Raw genomic sequence first — 24,632 nt, 5'->3', positions numbered from 1 at the left:
CAGCTACCCAAGAATCCAGCCTCTGCTGGGATCGAACTCGGGTCATGGGAGAGTTTCGGTTGCAATACTGCCACCTAGCACTCTGTGCCACACGAGGCTCCCAAGAACATTAGAGTTCTCTATTTTCTGCAAAAAAACAAAACAAAACAAAATCCTCTAGTTACTAAAGGCTGTAATGATACTGTGATGTCCATAAACTGAAATGTGCCCAATTGATGGTAATCTGTAGTAAGTAATAGATCATATGTGGGAATCACTGAATAAACAGCTATTATTGAGCCTTCCAAATACCTGCGCTGCTCAGTCTTGATGAAGGCAAAAAGGGATAAAGGTCCTGTGGCCCCTCCCATAGTGACTTCAGCGACTGCAGGTCCTTTCCTGCAGTCTTCTCCATCTCCTGTGCTGCCATACTATTACTGGACTCGCAGTCTGAACCATCCACTTCTTTGGGCCATCTCCAGACCTTGGACTCAGTTTTGGAGGGAGGGATTCATAATCTCCTCAAATTCATCAGACTACTTTTCTGCACCCAAGACTAGACCACAACCCTTCCCAGCTTCTGTCTCAAAATCTTTGAAATTGAAGCTGCTCATCACGTGATCACATTGCTTTTGAGGAATGTCTCCCCAGTTTCCATAAGTTCTTTGTTCAAAAAGCTTTTGCTCTCTTCCAGCATTGTTATAGGGTTTTATAGTTTTATAGTTTTATCTATCTTTTATTGTAAACCGCCCAGAGTCCTTTTTGGGAGATGGGCGGTGATAAATTTGATTAATAATAATAATAATTGACTGTTAGACCTCATGGCATCATCCTTGTCATATTAGCTGGTACATAGTTTTTGATCTAGTGGTTAAGGTACCAGGTTAGAACCCAGGAGACCATGAGTTCTAGGCCTGCTTTAGGCACAAAATCTATTTGGGCCAGTCCCTCTTTCTTAGCCCTAGGAAGAAGGCAATGGCAAAACCACTTCTGAAAATCTTGCCAAGAAAACTGTAGGGACTAGTTCAGGCAGTTGCCAGGAGTCAACACTGACTTGAAGTTACAAAAAAAAATTAGTTCTTAGCAGAGTCCATGGAATCATGATGCAGAAAACTTGCCTTTTGTTCCCAAATCCTTCTGGTGTTCTTCCTCCTAGATCCCATGGCTTTCCATTTAACCATGCTCAGGCTTTTTCAGAACAATTGTCTAACTAGTAGTTTCTTAGGGTATCACTTTCAGATTGCCAATATATTTCTTATTTTCTAGATACATCTTCAGGGCAGATCAAAATATTCTTACTTGCTACCATTTTACCCATTCTATAGCAATAAATGTGGTTTGTGCTTATTAATTTACAATGTGCCTGGTTTCATATATGTGTAAGACCCTATCACCTTCTCTCCCTTCACTTTATAGTTGGTGTGCAAGTACCAGTATTCTGTTTTACCATTTGAACTTGCCATGCCCCCTAGAGGTTTTGGATTTTAAGTTCATGGCATTGGTTGTGAAGAATCTTCACCATATTATTTCCATATTTGGACACTGGCTTTTAGCTGGTCATACTGTACTTAGCTTTCTCAGCATATAACCCAGGTGTTTCTCCATTTATAGGACTTGAGATTTGGGGTCAACTATGTAAAAAAATTCCTTTCTTCCCACATCATCCAGTTCTTGAGGATGATACTCAGTGTTTTAGAGGAACTGCCACAACAGTATATAATAGAGGTTCTTGCATGCAGTGTCTTCCTGACAGCAAGAGCGAAGGTCTGTGTCATTCTCCAGCTATTGCATCACTTGGCAGTTGTGGTCTTGTTCATTCATTTCATCCATCTTTGGATATGCTTCTAAGTGTGCTACCTGTGCATCATCCCCTTAGGTTCATATTTTATTTTATTATTGTATTTATTATTAAATTTCTCTTCCGCCCATCTTGTACACAACAACTCTGGGCGGCTTACAAAGAATATGTCATACAGCCCACATCTTTCTATCCCACCTAGAATTGTGGGATCCCTTTACTGATAGTTATATGTAATCTCATTGAGGATGTAATTGTTGGCAGATTGCTAGGAAAGCCTTTGGCCCAGGAGAGATCGGAAAAGTCACACACCAGGCATTTCTATAAAAATAATTTTGTTTACAGAAAGCAAAACATATTTAAAAGCTTCTGCATTCTTACAGGCTCTCAGTGAGAGCTGCTTAACTCTCTACATGCCTATACAGAAGGGAAACTGAAACTAAAACAAGTCCAGGCAAGTTCTTCCCCCCAGGTGCAAAAATTAACATCCAAAAAGGGGACAATTAAATTCAACCTCTTCACCCGGCCAAAATGATTAGTTACTATAGTAACCTTAATCTGTAGTAGAAAACATTGTAATTTTGTGCCTTCTCTGATACATCATCAACACATTTATGGCCAGGTGAGAAGTATTTGATCTCTTCACATCCTCATATCTAAGGCACTTGATTCATACTAGAAGCATTGCAGCAGATCAAGAATTGGAACTATTTATGGAATAGTTGGAAGATACTCTAAGCCTTTGAAGGCTTCTTCTGACATCACATTGTCCAAATTGTTTCAGACAATGCTGCAGTTATCTAGTAGATAAACAAGATTACATGAGATCCCACTTTTTCCTTTCAATGTCATATATACAGTATGGCATTGATGTGCTATGTGTTTCATATTTCCTCTGGCAGTCCATCTGCTGGAAACAACTGTGCTGTGGCCAAATAGCCCAGCCCCAATGAATTGACCACTCACAAATGGAGACTTCATCATGTAATTACAATTTTCTTCATATCCTTCTGGGGGTAGAATACACCTTTAGTCTCTAGGCAATGTCTTTATCTCCTATATCATTTTCCAACAGTTCCCCTGTTAACCAGAGCTCTTTCAACAATCCACAGTGATTCAGTGAACTCTGTCCTCACCACACAATGGTGGCCTTGGCAGCTGTGGTTTGCTTCTCTTTTGGATGTCACTTGCTGGAGATATCACTGCCTCCCAAACCATCCTGACCTACTCTCATTCATCAGGGATATGTGTATACCACCCAGATCTGGATCCCACCATCTCAGGTGGGGAATTCTGTCCTGTCTCCCGTCAAGGTCGAGGTAGTCTTCTGGCTTCTCTGAAACCCCTCATGAGAGGGGTTTCAGTGGCTAGCAAGGAATCCTTTTAGTGTTTATGTGGCTAGCAAGGAATCCTTTTAGACTTCATACAAAAACAGTTCAGTCTCCTATAATACTAGGTTCATCATGTTTTGATGTTCCTTTCACAATAAAAACTGGCTTGGCACCATCATAAGAATATACTTCTCAACTTACTTTTCCTTTATCTTTTTGGTGGATGGCATCTTCCTTTTTTTATAATGCATTGGAAAAGCCCTCATTAAAAGCCTGGTTTCTCTCTCTCTCTCTACCAGAATCTCTGTGGTTCATGCATTGATGCTTTCCCATTTTTTTTCCCAATCTCTTGACATGAATGGAAAGATTCCTCTGGGTTTTTTTTAATGTCCCCAAAGCACTTTTCTTCAGGTTGAACTGAGCAATACTGTTCGAAAAGCCCAACATCTATTTTGGCCATTAAAGGCCCATCTAAAATATTGTATTTCTCTTCCCAACAATGTCCAGATAGAGAATGGCAGCCATCAAACTTTGTTTTGAGCTGGCTGAACAGTGCCTGCTTTGGGTTCATGCTTATGCTACAACAGCAACATCTTGCCTTCATGGTATCTCTTTACTAGAGCCGCACTTGGGCTCAGCTTTCACTCAACACCACCTTCTGGACCTCCCTCAGGAGGCAGCCTTGAGAAGAACATTTCCTTGGTCACCTTAGGACTACCTGAACCTCTTCCAGGTAACTAGCTAGCTACCCATCCACGTGTGTGAATCCCAAGAACTGTAATAAAGAACTGGTGACTTAACTGTAACTCAAGATCTCTGAATAATCATGTCTGAATTCATACAAGTTGCCCTCCTACCCACTCAGTGTCAGTGTTCCTTCTCAGTGTTCCTTCCTCCACCATGCCAGTGTCAGGAACTGCGGAGGTTCAGCGGGAGCCATACTTAATTTGCATGGGATGCACAACAGGCAGGATTCTCACCAAGATTTCCATAAGCTCTAAAAGATCCAAACAGGCATTTTGGATTTGTACATATGTACAGATTCACAGATGGCTCCTCCAAGAACTCAAGTTGCAGGTAAATAACCAATTATTTTGGAATGTATGATACGGCCTAGACATTTAAGTTAATATATATATAATAATCAGTTCAGTGAATGCTTTAAGCTTCTGTGAAAACTTTAGTGCCCTCCTGCCCACGTACACATGGAGAATTGCAGTTCTGAAGGATAAGTAGGAGGCAAAATTATTATTAAATCAACTTAGGCTAGTAAAACAAATATTTCTTATGCTGTCTTTGGCTATAGGTACCATTTCCAGCACTCTAGATTAACTATTTAACTAAAATAATATTTTTCCAATTCTTGCCGTTTTATTACTTGTCTTATTTTATTAATCTACAGGTGCAGTTAAATAGAAGAATTGCCATAATACCTGGCCACTTTTCCTGGCTATGACTTTTATTTCCTTAAAAAAATATACACAGATTTGTTTTCATGGTTGTTTAAATGAATATACTATAAAAAAGAGTGCTTATAAAGTTGTAATTATGGTTTTATTCATATGGTTTCATGTTTCATGTGGCTGTATTGTGCTGTAAAAATAAATATGATTAAAGCATTTTTCAGGTTTGTTCTTTTTTTCTCGTAGTTAATAAGAATTAACAATAGGGTACTAGACTTTACTCTTCTAATGGCAAACCAGTCTTAGCCTGTTTGAGATCCTTCAACTTCATACAGATCTTGCTAGCAGATCTACATCTGAACAACACTTTCCCAGCTAGATAAAAGCGTGCGGCCAACCAGGGCTGATCTCAAAAAACTAAGCAGAGTTGGGCTTGATTAGTTCTTGGAGGGAAGAAAAGGAAGTGCACAGTGCTGTAGACTAGAGGGGAAAGGGTTGGGGGAAAACTTGGAAGAAGTTAGTGGCAAACTACTCCCATACCTCTACCAGTGAAGCGTCAAAGTTGAGTTCAGTTTGGGGAAATCTTTACCTTAAAGGAAATGATCAGATCATATCTCCATGTTGTTCCTATGTTGTTTTGGTTAGGAAGCAGAACAGCAAGCAGTCATTTCCACCAATTCCCCACCTCGGGCTAAGGGGCCTTTTTCGCTTATTCTTTTGCTGTAATTTATCCCCCACACCCTTAAAAGCACATCATTTTTTCTCCAAAATGCTTTTTTCCACCATTGCAACACTTGAAGAATCTGAACCTTTGCCCTACTATTTTAGTGCATCAGTGTTTTCATTTCTTTTTAGTAAAGCTGTGTTCTTAGTTGTGAGACAACAGATCTTTTATTTCAATCCAAGATTAGCATAAATTACGTAAAACTACGGGCATACACAAGGTGCTGTTGCTAAGGTACCTTAGTGATAAATACAGTCCATAAAATATACTAATGTAAACACTTAATAGGAATAACAATTATTCTGTGCTATTTTATATGTCTGAAACTAAATTTGTTATTATGTCTAATGTAAAAGAAGACATTCTATTACTGTGTAGCCAAAGGCCAGTCAAGTAAAATGCTTAGTCATACTAAATACTAATGTAAAAACATTGTGTAACTGATTAGAGCAGTGTTTCTCAACCTTGGCAGCTTGAAGATGTGTGGACTTCAACTCCCAGAATTCCTCAGCCAGCATGGCTGGCTGAGGAATTCTGGGAGTTGAAGTCCACACATCTTCAAGCTGCCAAGGTTGAGAAACACTGGATTAGAGGGTGCACCTGCAAAATCTAGCTGAACATAACCACACAGTCTAAAGCCACACCAAAACAGAATACAAGTTTTGATCAGCTAACCATTGTATAGCCACTATACAAAGGTAGCCTAAATATTTCATGTCGCAATACACACAGCATCTCATACACTCTCCAGAATGTTGTAATATTATATGTAATGAAGCCAGTTTTGTATGAAAACAGTTAAGAGAATTGCTCTGATTGGCCTGGACGATGCAACAGGAAAAGTGTGATGTACTAGTTAATCTCTATAAAAGGTACAATGGAGTTAAAACAGGTAGCATTTTATGCCATTCTCAATCCACAAAAGCAGATCTGTTCTTTATAGGGGATGTTTCAATTGTTTCAAAATTTGCCTGTAGGATAGCCAAAGGAAGCCCATTAAACTTCAATGTTCTCCCATGTATGGGGAATAGAAGGAAGGAAGGAGAATGGTAGGTTCTCAGGAACATGTTAACCTTTTGTTTTTACATTCTTAGCTGGACATTGCTTTAGCCGGTAACACAGAGGCTGTGGGTAAAATAGTATTTTAGTGTAAGTTGAGTGAAAGACCCCCTTTCTCTTGTATTTAATTACATTAAATAATTTTAAAAGGGGTGGCTAAAAATCTTAAAAGTGTATGTGTCACAAACAATTAAAAACTATATTCTCCCTGGGACTCTACTATAGCCTCTTAACACCTTTATTGTCATCTTTTGATAGCATAAAACCTCCTGTGTTGACTTCTTGAGACATTATGAAGACAAATGGGTATCTTGTTACCTTCACTTAGTAGGATGTACTGTATTTGGAATCATAATTAACAGTTATTTGCCCTATATAAAAACAGCTTCTTAAAGCAGGTTTTTACTGATGTCAGCCTCCAGGACAGCTAAGTCACAGGGGTATGGCATATTATATAATCTGCATGAAAGGCTTGGTACTAATTCTGTTAGGAAGGGCTTAATAATTACATTTAGGAGACTTTCACGATGTAGCATCAGTCCTGTGGAATTTGATGTCTTTTCTCTAGAATACAGACTTTTGCCTTTTTACCAATTATTTCCAAATATGAAAGAGACGCAAGTGAAATGATTTCCCTTAATTATTTATCTCTCCCCGCTGTGGGGCCGCCTTTGTACATGGTGCTTTCAGAGAACAGCCATGAAAGACCTCCAGCTCAAGAGAGTTAGTGTCTAAAAATACACTCAAGAAAAACCAACAAAGGGTGTTCCCACAGCATCCAGCTGATGTCTACAGGAAACCCACAGTAGGATAGGAAGGCAACAGGTATCTCCAACCCACGTTCCCTAGCAACTGGCATTCAGAACTAGCAGGGAATATATAGCCATCATGGCCAGTAGTCACTGCCTTACCTGCATGATTTTTTTTTTCTAAGCCCTGGTGTGGAATAGCCATACTGCATATTGTGCAATGCAGTCCTTTTTTAATTATCTAATGGATGCATTCACACACTTAACACATTGATCAGTGGAAGATCTAATAGCTACAGTGGCTCAACATGCTAAGCTTGGTTAGTGGTATTTGGGTTTTTGTAACTTAGCATGCTGTATTAACTCGGTTCATTTGGTTAGTTTACAATTCAAAAACATTAAGCCTGTCTATTCAGTTACCAGATAAAAGTGTGTAGTTGGAATGCAGCCACTATATGAAGAAGAGGCACACAAAATGGGGGCGGGGCGGGGGGAATTGAATTGTAGTTTTGAAGTCTGACTGGACCTTGGGGGCTGAACCAAAACCTAGAGCATCTTATTTGTGCTGGGCTTAGGCCAAGGCAAATCCAGAGGGGTCTTACAGAGCAAGTGGGGCAAGACTGGTGTCCCTCATCCCTCTCATCCATTCTCTTCTGAATGCCCTGTGTGCCCACTCCTCAGATCTTTCACACCCTGTTCCTGGGTGATGAAATATACGTGTTTCAGTCTGGATTTTGACTGTGCAGACCTGTGCATAAAACCTTTTGTATATTCCTTAAAAACATTTGTATCTGCCTGATTCACTCCTATTCAATTTTATTGAGGCTTGTCCACTTCGTCCAATAAATCCGACTTTGCTGCCGAGGTGGCACAATCTGGAATTGGAAATATAATGACAGCTTTCTTCCTCTATATTATTTGAGTCCCCAAAGACCCTGAGAGGAGGGATTTGGCACGGGACATGTCCCTGGCGTCATTCAGTCTTGCAACTGTCACTATTTATACAACATTCAGCAAATAATTTTCCCATATCAGGAAAATATTGGGATGCTGCTTTTGCTCTAGAAAACACTGTTTTCTTGCAACACAAGGATGTAAAAACAAAGGAAAAACCCTGGATCTTGTACAAGTGATTAACCAATGCACACACAACTATCCTCTTCAAGGAACTTAATTATCCTCTTCTAAAATAATTTAAGTGCCTGAAACTAGCTACCCAGAAAAGAATACAGTATTATGGGAAGAGCTGAACAGAACCAATACCTTATTTTACCTCCCAAGTTCTTCCAGAAAATTATGGAGGGAAGCAACCCCAAAATCAAGATTCTGTGCCTAGATCTGCCCTTGCAAAACATGCCTCCACAACATTGATTGGCTGCAGTTAATGAAGCCTCACCCACTGCTTCCTAGCTGACCAATGGAGAAGGAGCTACTGCTATAGATGTGGGAGCTCAGTGGCCAATCTCAAGTCAGAAAGCTGCTGTTTGGCCATTTGAGACACTTGGAACTTTGTGATAGGTCTTGGGGGCAGGCAGTTTCCCCATTTTCTGCAATGGTTGCAGCCAGATCTCTTGTTTGCATCAATGTAAATTAACAGAGCTGGACAAGGAAGGGAGATGGGGCTTGGAGACCAATTTCTGTTCTCCCTCATTGGTCAGCTGTGGTGAGTACAGTTAGGGCTTGTTGCAAGAATGGTTCCAAAGGTTTGAAGAGTGGCAACAAAGTGCCCAGGGTGCAGCCTACATCTGAAGATCCAGCACTGCAAGTTCTAGACTCTGGATTACATTTGGTATTATTTATGCCTCTAATACTCATACATAGAAGTGCAGAATTTGTTAGTTCTTGGGTAAGCCTATTTGTCTTACCTAAGCAATTCTTCCCTCTCAACAACCATATATATGTCATTCAGTGACTCAGGAGACACACATTGTCTGTTTACCGTTACATTAAAATAGCTAGTGCGGATGTTCTGCTATGGTTTTACTGAAAAGCAGTTAATATAGCTAGTTAATAATCTTAATAAAAGCAGTTAATAATCTTGCTTATTAAATTATTATCAAGAGATTTAGATTCTATGGGGAAAAAATGAGATTTAGATTCTATGTCATCACCAGAAGCTCATTTGATGTTGCTGGTAATGTTGGAAAGCTACAGGTTCAACCAAGAACAACTGGGTTTCCAGAGATTGTCGAATTCTAATCCCTTATGCAAAATATAAATTGTAGATGTTGCTGCAGTTTCCATACAGATCCTCCTGTTAGCAGAGAGAGAGGGTAAAAATATGAATCCAGGGGAGTTACCTAGCCAGCATGGTCTGGTTTTTGTGAAACAGCTGTTAAATTCTTCCTCTGAGGAAGAGTCAGAGACCCACTGTGATGGTCCTGATCCTTTTTGCTATTAATTCAAAGACTCACCACAAGCCAATAAAGGATATGAAGGAGTTCTTTATTACTACAAGTGATCATTTCCAATGCAAAGACTAGACTGAGAAAAAGCCGCAAAATGGCAGTTACATCCTCCACTTTCACACCAGCCCCTGTGACAGCCCCTCCCTGCTTCTCACAGCTTCTATACCTCCCAGTCACAAATCTTCAGTAACAAGCTGATAGCTCCATTTGAGCTGACCTGGTGTCAGGCTGTTCCAATAACAATTCTAATCAACATTCCTAATGTTGCATCCCTGCATGGCCAAACTCCTACTTCAAAGCATTCCTAACGACCCTGCAGGTATACTAAACTAATTACTAGAACACCCATAAACATGCTAGCAAGATATTCCATCCTGACACCCATCAGACTGTGGTGGAGTGGAGACCTCATGATCAACAGAAGCAGGCCTGGGTTGTTCACTGTGGCATTCCTGCTGTCTGCATCCCTGGCAGCAGCATCTTCTATAGCAATGCCTTCCATTGGCAGACAAGCGCTGCTATGGCTCAGGAACAAGACTAGCCCAGTTCTGTGCTAGACAAATTGGCTGCGTTTGAATGAACTTTTCTATTTGGCCCTTAGTCTCTTGTAGAACCTCATCAAGTTCTCAGAACCTTAGCATTCTGTGGAACGAATATGAAAAAAATATCCCAATCTGGTGAATGTGTGCCTATAAAAAGTATGTGCATAATGCAAAATACAATAAACCATATTTTGGTGTATCAGTATTTTGGAATACAGTACCAAATGACATATGATAGTATTCTGTTATCAAAAAGATTTACTTCTAATAGTTATAATGGTTAACAAAAGCAATTGTATCTAAAACCAAAACTGTCTCCAAAACTGCCTGAGATGATGGACCAAATGAGGTTCATATACTGGGTTGGCTTTGCCTTAATATATTGGATTGTGGAGTGCTTTGAAGAATAGTTAAAAATTGCAGTTTGAAGAATGTGTGGCTCCAATGACTCCGTGTAAAATTCAAAGAATTTTGAAAGGCCATTTGCATCCAGCTCTATGTATAATGTCTCAATAGGTGGCTATACCTAGCCTATCTTGGTTAATTTCCAGAAAACAAAGCAGGATTGGATCTTGTGAGTGCCTATGTGGGATATCCCAGGCCGTAGCTAGACCTATGCTGAGAAAACATTTCAGAAGACTTTTTCAGCAAAGAACAATATGGAGAAGTCCATAGAGTCACCTCAGCTATGTTTTTATTAGTACAAGAGGCTTATCACGAATGAACGTGTTTTGAGCACAAATGATTATTTTGATTGCCGAAAAGAGTTTATTCTGAAGCAGACTAAATTGCCATAATGGAAATACAATGCAGGATATGTGATACAACTGTAGTTCCATAGAAAAGAATTAGCTTCCAAAGTCATCTGTTATGTCCGGGTATGACTAAGTAATTCCACTCTTAGAATTAGTAAACTAGCTGCACGACATTTAGCAGCAGTAACTATAAATTAAAATGCTTCCTTCAACTGGTGTTTTACATCCACGTATAGGAATTTTGGCCCATTCAACTCAACATTTGAGGGTTTTCTGGCATTAAATGTTCATTTCAGGTCCTGCCACATAAATTCCATGGGGTTTAAGAGCTTTGTCTCAGCTGTTCCAAATCCCTGAAGTTGCCCTTCATCCATTCTCTCACTGACCTTCTTGAATGTCCCAGATCTTCTGTTTCAAGACCGTTTCTGACTGAAGATTGGTGTAGCCCCAGAGCTGTAGAAATGGTTTGTTAACCTTCCCAGATTGATAGGCATCAATGTATTTTTAACTGAGATATTCAGAAATTTATTTTGAGCTGGTCATGACGTGCCTCTTAAATCTTTGTGGTGAAAACAGGGATGTCTGCTGGGAGTGGATCAAAATCAAGTTGGCAGCCACAATCATGCCAGCAAAGACCCACCCCAACAATACATGTAAAAAGGGTTTTTTTTACACCCCCCGCATCACGGACACCCTTGGGTGCAAACTTTATTGTGATAAGGGGAGCGAAGTTTGTGAGATTTTATAAGGTATGGCTGGCTCAAATCAGTCTTGATTGTTTTATGATGTATTCACACAAACTGGCCCTAGTTATCCCTTACTTCAGTTGACTGAACTGGATGGGGAGATTAGTTTTTCACAGTGATATGCTGCATCGCTTTATAAAATAAATGAAATAAACACCAAGTATCATTGATGTTTCTCAGGCTCCATTTATATATCCCCTAGGACCCAGACAAAGCTCACATAATGTTCAGTGCCAAAGGTATGCGAAACCTCAGATAACTCAAAAAGAATAAATTATTTTTTACAGAACTGTATGCTTTGTTTTAGACCAAGGCTTATAAGGAACTACTTAGGTCATTGCAAATAAGGGCCTAATAGACAATTTAAGCCTTGATTTGGTTCCCTAAGATATGGTTTGATTTAGTCATGGCTTATGGAACAAACCATAGTGCCTGGATTCACACTAACCCATAACCAATCCAAACATATCCTGGCTTAATGGATGGGCAAATCCATTCTAGAGAGGTTTGAGTTTAAAACCATTCTGGCTGTATTGTAACTTAACCCTGCCCATTCCTTTAAACCTTTAGCACCAGCATGTCTGCCTACACTTCTTGGATCTACCTAAGTTTCAGGCAACATTTCCCTGAGAGGAATATCCAGAAATGCTTTGGAACCAGGAATCTAAACGTGTTCCAAGACTCCCTAGAGCAGGGTTTCTCAACTAAAGCAACTTTAAGTTGTGTGGACTTCAATTCCCAGGCTGGCTGGAGAATTCTGGGAGTTGAAGTCCACACATCTTAAAGATGAGGTTGAGAAACACTGCCCTAGAGCTTCGAACCGCTGATTTGGCGCATGCGCATGAATACTATCAAACTCCGGAATTAATTTCTAGGTGACTGCAGAGGGAGTCGTCGCACGAACTGAATTGGCGAACTAGAGCCGATGGGGCGGTCGGAGAAGATCGAGCAACTAGAGAACGAAACAAACCGACCGCCGAGTTTGCTATAGCGACGTTTCCCTGCCGTCGCTCGCTGCATTTTCCTTTCTCTCCCCGCCTTTGTTTGCAGCTTCCAAAATCCGGGGGAAGGCAGGTCCTGGGGATGGTAGCGAGGGTTTCTGCGGGAAGCACTTGGCCGCCGCAGCCCCGAGCAGAGGACCGGGCCCAGCCTTCCGCTGCCTTCCCGCCAGCCGCAGCGGTCCGCGTTGGGTGACTCGGCAGCTTCTGCCGTGATGCCGGCAGCCGCTACCGCCCCCTCCCGGTTCTCCTGCCCGGCCCGGTGCAAAGCTCCCAGCTCCGCCTCCCGTCGCTGCCAGGCGATGCGAATTCCAGATGTGGACGCGGAGACCTTAAAGGACCTCTCGCGACTGTATTCCGGTGCTTTCGTGCCTATGGGCTTCCTTCCGCCCCTAGTGCCGCGGCGGCGGCAGCAGCAGCAGCCTCGCTCCGCACGTTGCAGCTGCTGTTGCCGCCGATGGAAAATTCCGTGTCTGCGCCGACCTAACTGAGCCCAAAGAAATCGGCCTTTCTTGCTGGGTTGTTTTTTGTTTTTTCTGGGGAGGGGGAGGAAATCAGCAGCTTCCCATTGGGAGGGGCGGGCTCCCTTTTGGACCAAGAGGAAATGCAAGGCCGGCGTGTTGCCATCCTGCCGCAGCATCAGTATTTTTCATGCCTACGTTTGGTTTCGCGAGTCATCCTTTCGCTCCCTCCGTGGACCGGGAGGGCCTCCCTGCCCCCCTCCAAAACTTCACAAGGTAACTAGGATGACTCTAGTTCCGCAGTAAGCCTCTTTCTCGCTTACCGCTCGCGCCCGGTTGGTTTTGTGTGACCCAGCAGAGCTCCGATGCCGCGCTTGTGTTCTGCTTTGATTCTTTTTTTCAGCCTCTTCCTCCCGGTCGTGGGGAGGCTTTTGGACGCCGGCGGCATTACCCCGTCCGCCCGCCCGCGTTGGCTGCGGCAGACCCTCCTCTGCCCGGTTTTGGAGCTGCTGTTGGGCTCCAGCCTCGCCGTCGCCTCGCTCGAGCCCCCGCTCCGGGTTGCAGCTGCCGGGTTGGGGGGGAGGGAACGCGGGGTGCGGGCATTACGATCGCGGGCATGGGATGCCAAGGGCAGGCAGCCTCCCGGCCTCGGCGCCGCAGTCTCGGCAGGGACTGTGTTCTCTCGCCACAGAACGCGATGCCTCCCCGGCCCGCGTCCTCAGCCGCCCTCCATCCCGCCTCGGCCTGCTCGGGGGCATTCACTGGTCTCCTCCCCGCAGGCTGAGCCCATCCCGGGCTCCGGATCTTCTCCGGCGAGGCGACGGCGCAGCTGCTCCGGCCGCTGGAGCCCGGTGAGTGCCCTCCGACCCGCCGCCGCTTATGCAACACATCATCGAAAACCACCCGGACATGGCAACGGCGCTGCTGGCTGGGGAGAAACTTAAGGAGCTGATCCTGCCGGGGCAGCAAGACGACAAGGCTGGCTCGCTGGCCGCGCTGCTGCTGCAGCTGAAGCTCGAGCTCCCCTTTGATCGCGTGGTCACCATCGGCACCGTCCTTATCCCGATTCTCCTGGTCACGCTGGTCTTCACCAAGAACTTTGCCGGTAAGGGCAGCCTGGGGAACAAGCCGGCACTGCTGGCCGTGCTGCTTCAAGGACCACGTGGCAGGGAGGAATCCAACAGGCAATGGAATCTGAAGATCAGGAGCAGCTTCACCTGTTGAAATTCTGCCTGTCAGACAGCTCTTTAAAGTCAGGATCCTAAGTGGAAGGAGACCTAAAGAGTGCCAGTGCACATACCCCTTCCCATGCAGAGTAGTGGGCTGGAACTACTGCAAGGTCACTGCAAATAAAACAAGGGCCTGCTGGCTTTCCAGTAACAAGGAGTCAATCCTGTAGAGCAGTGTTTTATCAACCAGGGAATTATGGTAATTGAAGTACACACATCTTAAAGTTGCCACGGTTAAGAAACACTGCTGTAGAGCAAAGACTATGTCACAGGGGTTGAAAAGAGCAGATGGAAAGAAATGGGATGTCCAAGGGGCCTGTAGTGGAAAGCGATGCTTTCAGACAGGCAAATCCTGGCCCTATAGAAGAAAAGATGTTGTGTATTGACGGGGTCAGTTCTTTCCTTCCTTGTAAGTCAGAAAGATGGAAGAGAAGGTGGCAAAAGGGTCACAGGTGGATGATGCTATATTGTCTGGATGCCCCTGTCAATCAGTGAGTGAGGAAAGATGGGCACATACCAAAACTCTTCTATAGACCCACTCCGAGTTGTGTATCAGAAGGTTCTCCTTGGTGAATTTCATCACAGCCATGAATTCAATAGAGTCACAGTGCCTGGCCTCCCAGCCCCTCCTCTGTACTTTAAGAGGAGTAAGGGTGTCCTACCTACAATCTTGTTTTATCAAGATGACTGGCTACTTTGGTGTATTAAATGTCTTGGACATGCAAAAGCCATGTGTGAACATTATATTCAGATTGTCAGCAAGGATAATGGTTAGGGTAAGGGAGTAACAAGAAAAACTGGGGCTCAGGGGTGTCTGCAGAGGGGCCAGAAAGTCAAGATGGTGGCCCTCAGAAAGGTCAAGATGGTGCCTGTAAAAAAGGAGTGGGCTTTGATTGCATGTTTGTGGCTGCCATTTTAACTTTTTTGTTGCCCCACAGACATTTCTGCTGGGGCTAGAAGATAGAATGGCAAACCACGGAATGTGATCAGGAGACCTTTCCTTGCTCCTGAGTTACGGGCCTCCACCTCTCCTTGGTGGGGTGCCAGCATGGAATTTGCTGTCCCTCTTGCCAATCTTGTTACTCTGTTCACAGCCACTTCTAGTCACTGACCTTCCTCGAAGATAATAGGGGACAAAACACATTTTATTCACCTCATGGCTGCCCTTAGGCAGTGTTGGAATAAGAGGAAGAATGACATTTAATAACAACCTGTACAACTAAAGATGGCTTAAGTTTGTTTCATTCATGGCTGGAGCTGAGATGAAGGTAACCTCATGAGGAGACACACACACACACACACATGCTGCTGAGACCTATTTGTCCAATGATAGCACACAGTGGGACACATGGCCTGAGTGTTGGAACAGCAGAGAAAACTACAGTCTTACTTTTGTGTGGGTCACACATCACATGTAATATGTGGTAGTGGGATATTGGAAGGATGAGGTAGAATTCTGCTCCCCAGAACAGCCACATTTATGATATCTGTGTTCCCTCCATTTTTAAATGGTTTTCCTAAAGTAGTTTTGTCAAAGGATCACACTGGCCAGGTTGTCCATAGGAGGACAGGGCCAAAAACAGTAAAGATGGCTGCACTTATGTGATTCAGATCTCACTCCCCTTTATGCACAATGCATATGAAAAGGAGCAAGACCTCAATCAATCACCAATGTTATTTTTTTTAATACTCCCCCATGGATGTCCCTGATACTAGTAGAGATTTCATTTATGTGCCACCCAATTCCTACAACTTGTTTGGTGTACATATCGCCAAACTGGTATGATTTTTTTATAATAAAACATCACAACTTTTTAAAAATTATGCTACAAATTCAACATAAACATTAAAATAAGCAAGATTAAAACTTGATGACATCAACCCTTTTTGGACAACTTCAACCTCCAGAGTCCTGCAGAACAATTCCACCTTGGCAGCTTTTTCAAAGGCCACCCTGGTTGGTGTCAATCAGACCTCTGAAGGGAAGCTAATACATGATAGCCCATGCCTACATGAGCCAAAAGAAATGATGCACTATGTGCCAAATAAATGGCCACTGCTTCTGTCCTTTGTGGATCATTCTCTGCTAAGCTTCCAACTCATTGCTGTCTTGAATTTTGTCTTTTAGAATGCTAGTCAAAAGTTCTTCCTTGCATCTGATTTTTTTTTTTATGTGGATAGCATTTTTGGAAAGGTAGGCAGTTATGTGGCTCCTCTGTTGCCTATTTGAAGTGATGCAGATCTACATAGGCATGCCACCTTGGAAGAAAACCATAGGGAGGAAACCTTAAGATCTGATTTAGCACAGTGACTTAATCTTTGCTTTCACTGTGGCTAGAGTAATTATAGTTGGCCTGTAGTTGTCATTCATAAGACTTGCTAGGAAGTGCCTTCTTGCATGGCCAAAGACCTCTTTCCCCAACCTGGCCCCTTTCCAGATGTGTGATGACTGTGGCGCTCAGCATTCCCCAGCAAGAAGGGCCTTTGACTGGGAGTTCTGATAATTCCACACTGGGAATTCAAAGTCCTGACACACCTGGAAGACGCCTGGTTTGGAAAGACTGCTTAAAGGCACTCAAGGGTGTTTTCAGTTTTGACTTGGCAGCAGGTAAATAGATAATTGCACACTATCCTGATTCTTTTCATCTACAATAGTAGGTTTATGGCAGTAGAAGATAATTGTTTTTGTATCTTCAGCAGAAGATACGTCCTCATATTACATATATATTTTGGTCTGTTGCTCCAAGCATCTGGGTTTGAAGTTTGTTTTCCAAGATGGATAGACATGTTTACTTATAGTACCCATAGTCCTCAACTTACAACCATTTGTTCAGCGACCGTTCAGAGTTACGAACACACTGGAAAAAGTGACTTATGACCGGTGCCTGGAGTTATGGCTGTTGCAGTGCCCCTGTGGTCACATGATCAAAATTCGGGTACTTGGTAGCCCGCCTGCACTTACGACTCCCCCATCTGCCTATCTCCCCCCATCTCTGCCCGTTTGCCCTCTGCTACCGTCCCCTCCACCTCAGCTGACCTTTACCATCTTCTTGCTCCTGCTGCCTTGTCGAGCAAGAAGATGGCATAGGTCAGCTGGGGTGGTAGAGCACAGGGCAGCAGGGGCCTTGGAGTGCAGGGTGGTGAGGGTGACTGCAGCTGGGACTGGGCTGAAGCAGCTGTGGCTTCCCAGGGTGTGGCAAGCAGCCTCAGAGCCACACAGTTCTGGGGCTGCTTGCCGCCCCGCGAGGCAGGGTGCAGGGCAGCCAGAAGGGCAGAGATGGGGGGGAGATAGGCGGGTGTGGGGAGTTGGAGGCAGTCCCTTACCTCACTGAGGCTTGGGGCTGGGAGGGACCAAGCCCAGAATGGCTTGGATTGGAGTGTGTACTCGCTTAACGACCCACAATACTTGCTTAACAACAGCAACCAGGACTGCCACATTGCTAAGCAGTGTGGTCACATGACATCTTGCTCTATGACTGCATTGCTTAGCGATGGAAATTCCAGTCCCAGTTGTGGTCGTTAAGTCGAGGACTACCTGTATCTTAAAAGGCAAACATACCTAAAAGATTGTGATACAAATGGGAAGTTCAGTGCTAGTACGAGTCTTGCTGTTTCTTTGAACTCACTCGGTTGCAGTCTCTGCCTTAGCCCTACCTTCTGTATACAATCTCTCTTGCAGGTTGACGTAACCAGAAGGATAATGTTTTTTTATAGAGTCGCTGTAGTATTATAATCACTTTAAAAATGTCAGATAAACCTGAAATTCTGTGCATTGTGAACTTAAGTTTTCATTTTAAAAAATAAGGTTTCATGAGAATGTTCTAAGTAAAAGGGTGTTTAGAAATTATTGTTTTCCGTAGCAGTAGCTATGGATGTTACATGAATCTGTATTGAGGCATTTAAAGGCTTTATGATTTCAGCTTGATTGACCTATTTGTTTCATCTATTTCACAGCCCTTAGAAAATAAACCATACTGGCTGCTGAAATCTACCTAACCACCAAGTTTTTAGATTTCTAGTGAAGCCATTTAGTTTAGTAACCTTAACTTCTTGTGATATTTTTACTGGGGTGTGTAGTAGCCAGAAGTAAGTTCTAGGCCTTGTTTCTGTTGGTGTGATAATAGACTGGCTGCTGAATTTAAAAAGTTCTATATGAACTGGAAAAGGTACACATCATAGGCCAGTGGTAGCATTTCTTTCAAGAGCAGATAGCCATTTCCATGTTGTGTTCTTGAAATGGGTATTTTTCTATTTTTGTGAATTGTATATTGATGAACAGCTTTGCCAGGGGACTCTCTAGGTTAATGTAATCAGTTCACATCTGATCAAACCAAATTTGCATGTGAGAAGAATATTATGTGTAGAAGTTACCAAGCCCTGTTACTTCCATGTTAGCAGCCAACATGCAGTTACCCCAAATTTATTGCTAAGCAACAACTCTTACAAAAACATACATATTCGCTCCTTTTTCTTTACCAGAGGCCTTAAGCTGTTCCACAACACTCTAAACCAGCCTTTCTCAACTTAGGGTTCTGCAAGAGGCCACTACGGGTTTCACAGAAGATCGTGATTAAAAATAAATAAATTTTGTTTTTGAATTTTGCGTGCCATACAATGCTAGTGCTTGCGGTAGTGGGAATTTTTATGCCCCACAACTGTGCTTACTGAACACGCTACTGTGATCTACAGTACCATGAGCTGTAGATATAATATTTTTTATGCAAGTGTATCCTGAGACCTGAAAATTATTTCAAGGGTTCCTCCAGGAAAAACAAGTTGACAAGGGCTGTGATTAAGTCTTGTGTGATGTCCAAATCCAGATCATAGGCTAAACTGCCTTAACCACAGTTTTTACCCAAGTTTTATTCTAGGGTTAGACAGTGGCATGAGATTTGGACCTAGACTGGATGGATGGGTATGATTAATCTACTGAAGATGTGAGTCTGAAGTGACTGCACAATGAAACTGCTCATCTGTAGCATCCCACTGGTCCTTCTCCCTCCCTTCCTCCCTCCCTTCCTTCCTTTCTCATTTTTATCACCTGCAGGCATGTAAGAGAAGTGAAATCTATGTTGGCTGTGAGCTGTTAAAAATAAACCAGAAAGTGTCAGCCAGCCTGTCACACAAAGGTGGTTGGAATAGAGGCCCAGATGTGATTGGTTGGCTCTCTACAAATGACTATAATTTGAATTCAGTGGTTCAGATTTGGCTCATTCATTCATTCATTCATTCATTCATTCATTCAATTTCTTTTGTGCCAAACCAGGAAAGACTCATGACAGGACAGAGGTGTACAACTGCTATTGGCTTGAGGACCACACTAGGCTTGGCAAGGGATGTTGAAGGCCACGCTCAAAAGGTGCCAGAGGCAGGGCCCATTTTTGGAATTGGGAATTTCAATGTTGTTAAGGAAGGAAATGGTTGCCCAAAGTCTTAAAGAGACTGAAATCACATGGTTTTGTCTCATAAACCTGCCCCAACTACCTACAGTGCAAATAAAATCCACAGTTTTTGCTCTGTCCATTTGGGAGGAGCCCTGGGGACCATGAAGTGTTGGTAAGCCCCACTCTTTGCACCCCACAGGTAGCAGAGAGAACTTATGGCTGAAGAAAACATTGTAATCTGATTTCAGATACAAATTCAGAGATGTTTCTCCTGTCATCCATTCAAATCAATGCAGTATTACATGTATTTATCTTGGAGTAACCCTGACTGATTAAGTGGGGCTTCTGGCTTTTTAAGATGGCATTGTTAAAACAGCTTAAACAGAAACACTTCCACTAGAGTGACATTGCTGTCCCCAGCATTCTCTTCTAGCTTAAGAAGACAGTGTTGCTTATAGCCTTCCGGATAGACATCCACCTATATATATAGGTGTTATACATATCTGGGTATGTAGGTGTAGGATAGGTGTTATACATATCTGGATATGGCATCCATCTATGGCTACTGCCAGGAAATTGGCTATAAAAATTTTCATCTCCTTGATTCCTGGAGACAATCTTGGCAAAAACCTGCCCCCAGCATTGTCAAAGCCTACCCTGTATTACAACGAAGCCTCCTGCTTTTGATTAGCCATGCAGAATACGGTCAGCTATCAATAGAGTGTGCACTAATCATGGAAGGTGTGCAGATTCCCTATATAAATGGGGTAAGATACCATCTCCAAGGTGTGAGTGCGGGGCTGACAGGCGAACTGTTAAACACATAATACAAGAATGTAAGACTGGAGCCTACGACAGGAACTTTGCTGATTTCCTGATGGCAACTGATGCTGCAAAAGACTATATTTGTAATCTTAATGTTTGTTTTTAGTTATAAATTTTTATATACCTTTTTATATTCCCATTTTTAATACATTTGTAATATGTATGATGTGCTGCCATATGATTGATTGATAAATAAATAAATAAATAAATTCTGGATAGACAGGTGCACAATTACAGATGTTCTTCTTTTCTGTAAGAACATGGTGCTTATAGGATCTTAAATTATCTAGCAAAATCACTGGGAATATGCCACATTATTCTTAATGGGTTTCTGGGGTGGGCATATTTAGGACTGCAGTGTCAAATGACCGAGAAGAAAACAATGTTAACCTTTCTAAAAGCTAACGGTGCCCTCCGAAATTGTTAGAGGCAGCTAATGACATTTCAATGAATGTTTTTAGATCATCAGTATAAATGGGAGAGGAGCAACTAAATAAGTAATGAACACAGCATTTGAGTGAGTGAAAAATCCACACTCTAATCCTGTCCAGAAGTAAAGTCCACAAAAAGCCATTGGGCAAGTAGATTTCTTTCATTCTATTTACAAGACCACCATGAATTAAAGAAAAAAAAAGCCCTTGAGCCAAGAGCAGCTCATGGAGAAAACCTGGATATATCCATATTGCTTTCTTGGCAACATTATGGAAATGGTTTATCACTGCTTTCATCTATTTTTTTTTAACTTCAGTCATGGGGTTTGTTGTTGCTTGATTGTTTTTTGAGATCAGCCAAGGTTACCACAAGAGTTGGGTCCTTAAAAGGCAGGATAAAAATAATAAATAATGCTAAGATTTGTCAGGCTACAAGCAGGTCACCAGCAGGTTGACTGACTGACTGATTGATTCAATAAGTCAACCAATCAATAAATCAATCAAATCATTGGGTCTATAACCTGCCTTTCTGCTTATAGTATATAGGCATCCAAAGGAATTTACAACAATTAAAATAGAAACTATAAAACTTGACAATAAAACCAGTACAATTCAAATTAAATCTTAAAATCAATGAATAGTTAAAAGTTTGGTAGAAGGGATGAGTTTTTGCCCTTAAATACTGGAATGATTAAGTCAGGTAAAACTTCCTGATACCTCATAGAGCTGACATAGCTCACTGTAATATTCTATTTTATTGGTGAATTCTATTGCAAAGGGGCTATAAGCAGGATTGAGTAAGTGCTGACAAACTGTTTTTGGTGCCAGATAGAATGTACCCATCTTTGTTGGTAGGGCTTTTTAACAAGAAAAGAAAAAACAAAGGCATAATACAGATCAAGTTAAGCATCCTAAAATCCTATTGGTTTCCATTAGGGAGAATCTTAAAGGTTGCCTTTATCTCCCATTAATCTTAATAGTTATTTTGTAAGCCATGGACAAACTCGGCTGGGAATTTGAGGAAGTGCAGTTCCACCACATCTGGAACTTGAACATGTTGACGAAGGCTGCTTCAGAGAAAGGGGATGTTTTTACTTTCACACAGAGAAAACCCAGACTCTGATTTCAGCCTTTCAGGAATTAAGGGGTGATAAAGTAGCAACAGGAAAATTGCAGAATGGTTGCAGTAGCAACTTTAATAACTGGATTAAAGAAACGATTACTCCCCAAATCAACAGAAAAGGAATTTTCTTTTCCTAGTGTAGGAAAGGCCTACAGAGGCCACAATTGCCCATTATCATGAAATCTTACTGTTCTCACTTGAAATCCCATGCGATTTGGTAACGTTGCCGGACTTTTACCATTTTACCTTTTAAAAAAAAGGTTGAGTTTGGTATGAGCCTGTTAAAATGTTACATTTCAGCCACCTACTTCCGTTTCTGTCCATTTCTGTCTGGATTTGTGGGGCTCATTATGGTAAATTATTCATCATGCTTTAAAGCAAGATTTCATTTCCTAGCAGCTGCAACATCCAAGTGAAAGGACAGATTGTTGTTATCTCTGCCATTGGTAAGTAATTTTGGAATTACAGTAGTCAAAGAAGCAGAAGGATAGATACTAAAACGAAACCGCTTACATAATGTTAAGCTGTAATCTTGTATTGAGATACAGAAAAGACTGTATAAGCATGCCATTTTTTTTAATATTGATCCTTTCTCCATATGTGTTCTGGAAGTATAGTTTTGTTTTATTTTTTTTAAGGTGGACAAAATAAATAAACTGCACCTAGATCAATCCACATGTTTTGCCTTCCACTTTCTTATTGCATGTGTTTGAAATGGCTTCATTACAGCAAAGCAAGCTCATGACTGCTGTGTTTTTGTATCTCTTAGTGGTTCCCTAGCTCAGCCCTCTTCCATTCTCATGAGGAAAATAGTGGAGACAACCGTAAGTGATATGTCAATTTTATTGGTTTTGTTTTACAGGTAGTCCTTGGTTAACTACTGCCTCATTCAGTGACCGTTCAAACTTACAACAGTGCTGAAAAAGTAGTTTTACAACTACTCAAACCTATGGCGGTCCCCAAACTTATGGCAGTCACAGCATCCCCGCGGTCATGTTATTGTGATTCAAGTGCTTGGCAACTGGCGCACATTTACGATGGTTGCAGCATCTCGCAGTCACGTGATTGCCATTTGCGATCATGCCATTTGCGATCATGCCCAGCTTCCAACAAGCAAATCCATGGGGAAGCCGGCAGGAAGTAGTAAGTTGCAGTAAAATGACATCGCACTTAATGACTTGTGGTGATTCGCTTAACGACCACAGCCCAAACTGACAAACTGACATAAGAGAGGCATGGTCATACAACACTTCACTTTACAACTATGTCACTTAGCAATGGAGTTGCCAGTCCCAATTGCGGTTGTTAAGTGAGGACTACCTGTATTTTCTAATAGGTTCTTGCACAATTAAGAGTTTATTATATGGTACACTTATTTGAACAGACTCATATCTTTGGACACTGCCGTATATTATATTCACCTGTAAATTTTGGGGCTATATTTACTGTTAAGCTGTATGTAGACTTACTCTGTATGCAGGTGATCCTTGTTATCTGTGTTTTGTTACTTGTAGTTTTGTACATACCTGGTTGGTAAATAGTTACCAGACCTCATTATTTGTCAAATCCCTAGCAGGCAGCGTCTGCAGGAGCTTCAAAAAAGTTATGATGGCAGGTGCAGCAGCATGATCAAAGCCTGCCCTGTCCCCTTTGTACAGGTGGTCCTTGTTTAGCGACTTTCTCCTTTAGCAACCGTTCACAGTTAGGACCGTGGTGATAAAGTGACTTTGTGACCATTCCTCATATTTATGATCTTTGCAGGTCTGTAAAGCAAAGGATAGCTGAAGGAAGATCATAAACACAATCGCAGTTTCACTTAGCAACCACTTCATTTAACAACCGAGATGCCAGTCCCAATTGTGATCACTAAACAAGGACTACCTGTATATGTCTGAGACATCCCACCCCTAGTGGCCACTTATAATACTTTGCAAACCACCATCCTCTTTCCCAGGCTCTGCAAAGTCCATTATATTAACTGTGATAAAGTTTTGGGAATCTCTGGTTCTTGGGGGAAGTGTTTGCATGCATCTTACATGTATGCACAAAGGTAAACAGGCTTTTGTGCATACATAAAATGCTTTTTTCCCCAGGTTCTTTTTATCCTCAGTTTCATTATCTGGGGCTGTTAGGCTGGAGTAGAACAAGGACTACCTGTACATTTATTCAACAGTTAAGTTACACTAATTTTATTGGGATCTTTATACCCAAGGATGAATCCTTCCATATGAAGCTTTTCTGGTTCAGATCGCAAGGTAATTAATCAGAGTTACAAAGAGGTGGAGCTAGACATTGTTGTCTTCTATTTCTGTATGTTCCCACCACTGCTTCTGTTTGATTTTGTTTTCTTAGAAAAGAAATCATGGGAAGGTGCCAGGAGACTGAAAATTGTAGTCTCGCCTTAGGCATGAGAGCTGGCTGGGTGACCTTGGGCCAGTCACTCTCCCTCAGCCCAACTCACCTCACAGGGTTGTTGTTGTGGGAAAAATAGGAGGAGGAAGGAGTATTAGGCATGTTCACCGCCTTGAGTTATTTATAAAAATAATAAAGGCGGGATAGAAAATAAATGAATAAAAATAAACTGGTGGTGCTAAGGATTCCCAGTTTGAAGCAACCTGTGTGTGCAACATGTAGTGAGCATGAGCAGTGAGGAGCACCTTGAAGCAATCGCGGTGGTCCTTTGATGG

The 24,632-nt window shown here is 42.2% G+C and overlaps 2 protein-coding genes across 3 annotated transcripts in view; both read left to right on the top strand.

The window, feature by feature from the left end:
• MOV10L1 (Mov10 like RNA helicase 1) overlaps positions 1 to 4,692 on the top strand; it is a 68,870-nt gene extending 64,178 nt beyond the window's left edge. For both annotated transcript variants that reach the window (XM_063307915.1, XM_063307914.1), the window contains one exon: positions 4,511 to 4,692. In XM_063307915.1, coding sequence (XP_063163985.1) covers positions 4,511 to 4,520 — 10 coding nt within the window. In that variant the 3' untranslated portion in view covers positions 4,521 to 4,692. The remainder of the gene's footprint in view (positions 1 to 4,510) is intronic.
• Positions 4,693 to 12,702: 8,010 nt separating this feature from the next.
• Positions 12,703 to 24,632, top strand: part of PANX2 (pannexin 2) — a 30,496-nt gene continuing 18,566 nt past the window's right edge. Inside the window, exons 1-2 of the mRNA XM_063307911.1 lie at positions 12,703 to 13,229; positions 13,733 to 14,058. Coding sequence (XP_063163981.1) covers positions 13,833 to 14,058 — 226 coding nt within the window. The 5' untranslated portion in view covers positions 12,703 to 13,229; positions 13,733 to 13,832. The remainder of the gene's footprint in view (positions 13,230 to 13,732; positions 14,059 to 24,632) is intronic.

Source organism: Candoia aspera, chromosome 7, assembly GCF_035149785.1.
Source record: "Candoia aspera isolate rCanAsp1 chromosome 7, rCanAsp1.hap2, whole genome shotgun sequence".
In the NCBI taxonomy this organism is placed as follows: Eukaryota; Metazoa; Chordata; class Lepidosauria; order Squamata; family Boidae; genus Candoia; species Candoia aspera.
The sequence above is the reverse complement of the archived record's forward strand: the minus strand, read 5'-3'. Positions and strand labels throughout refer to the sequence as shown.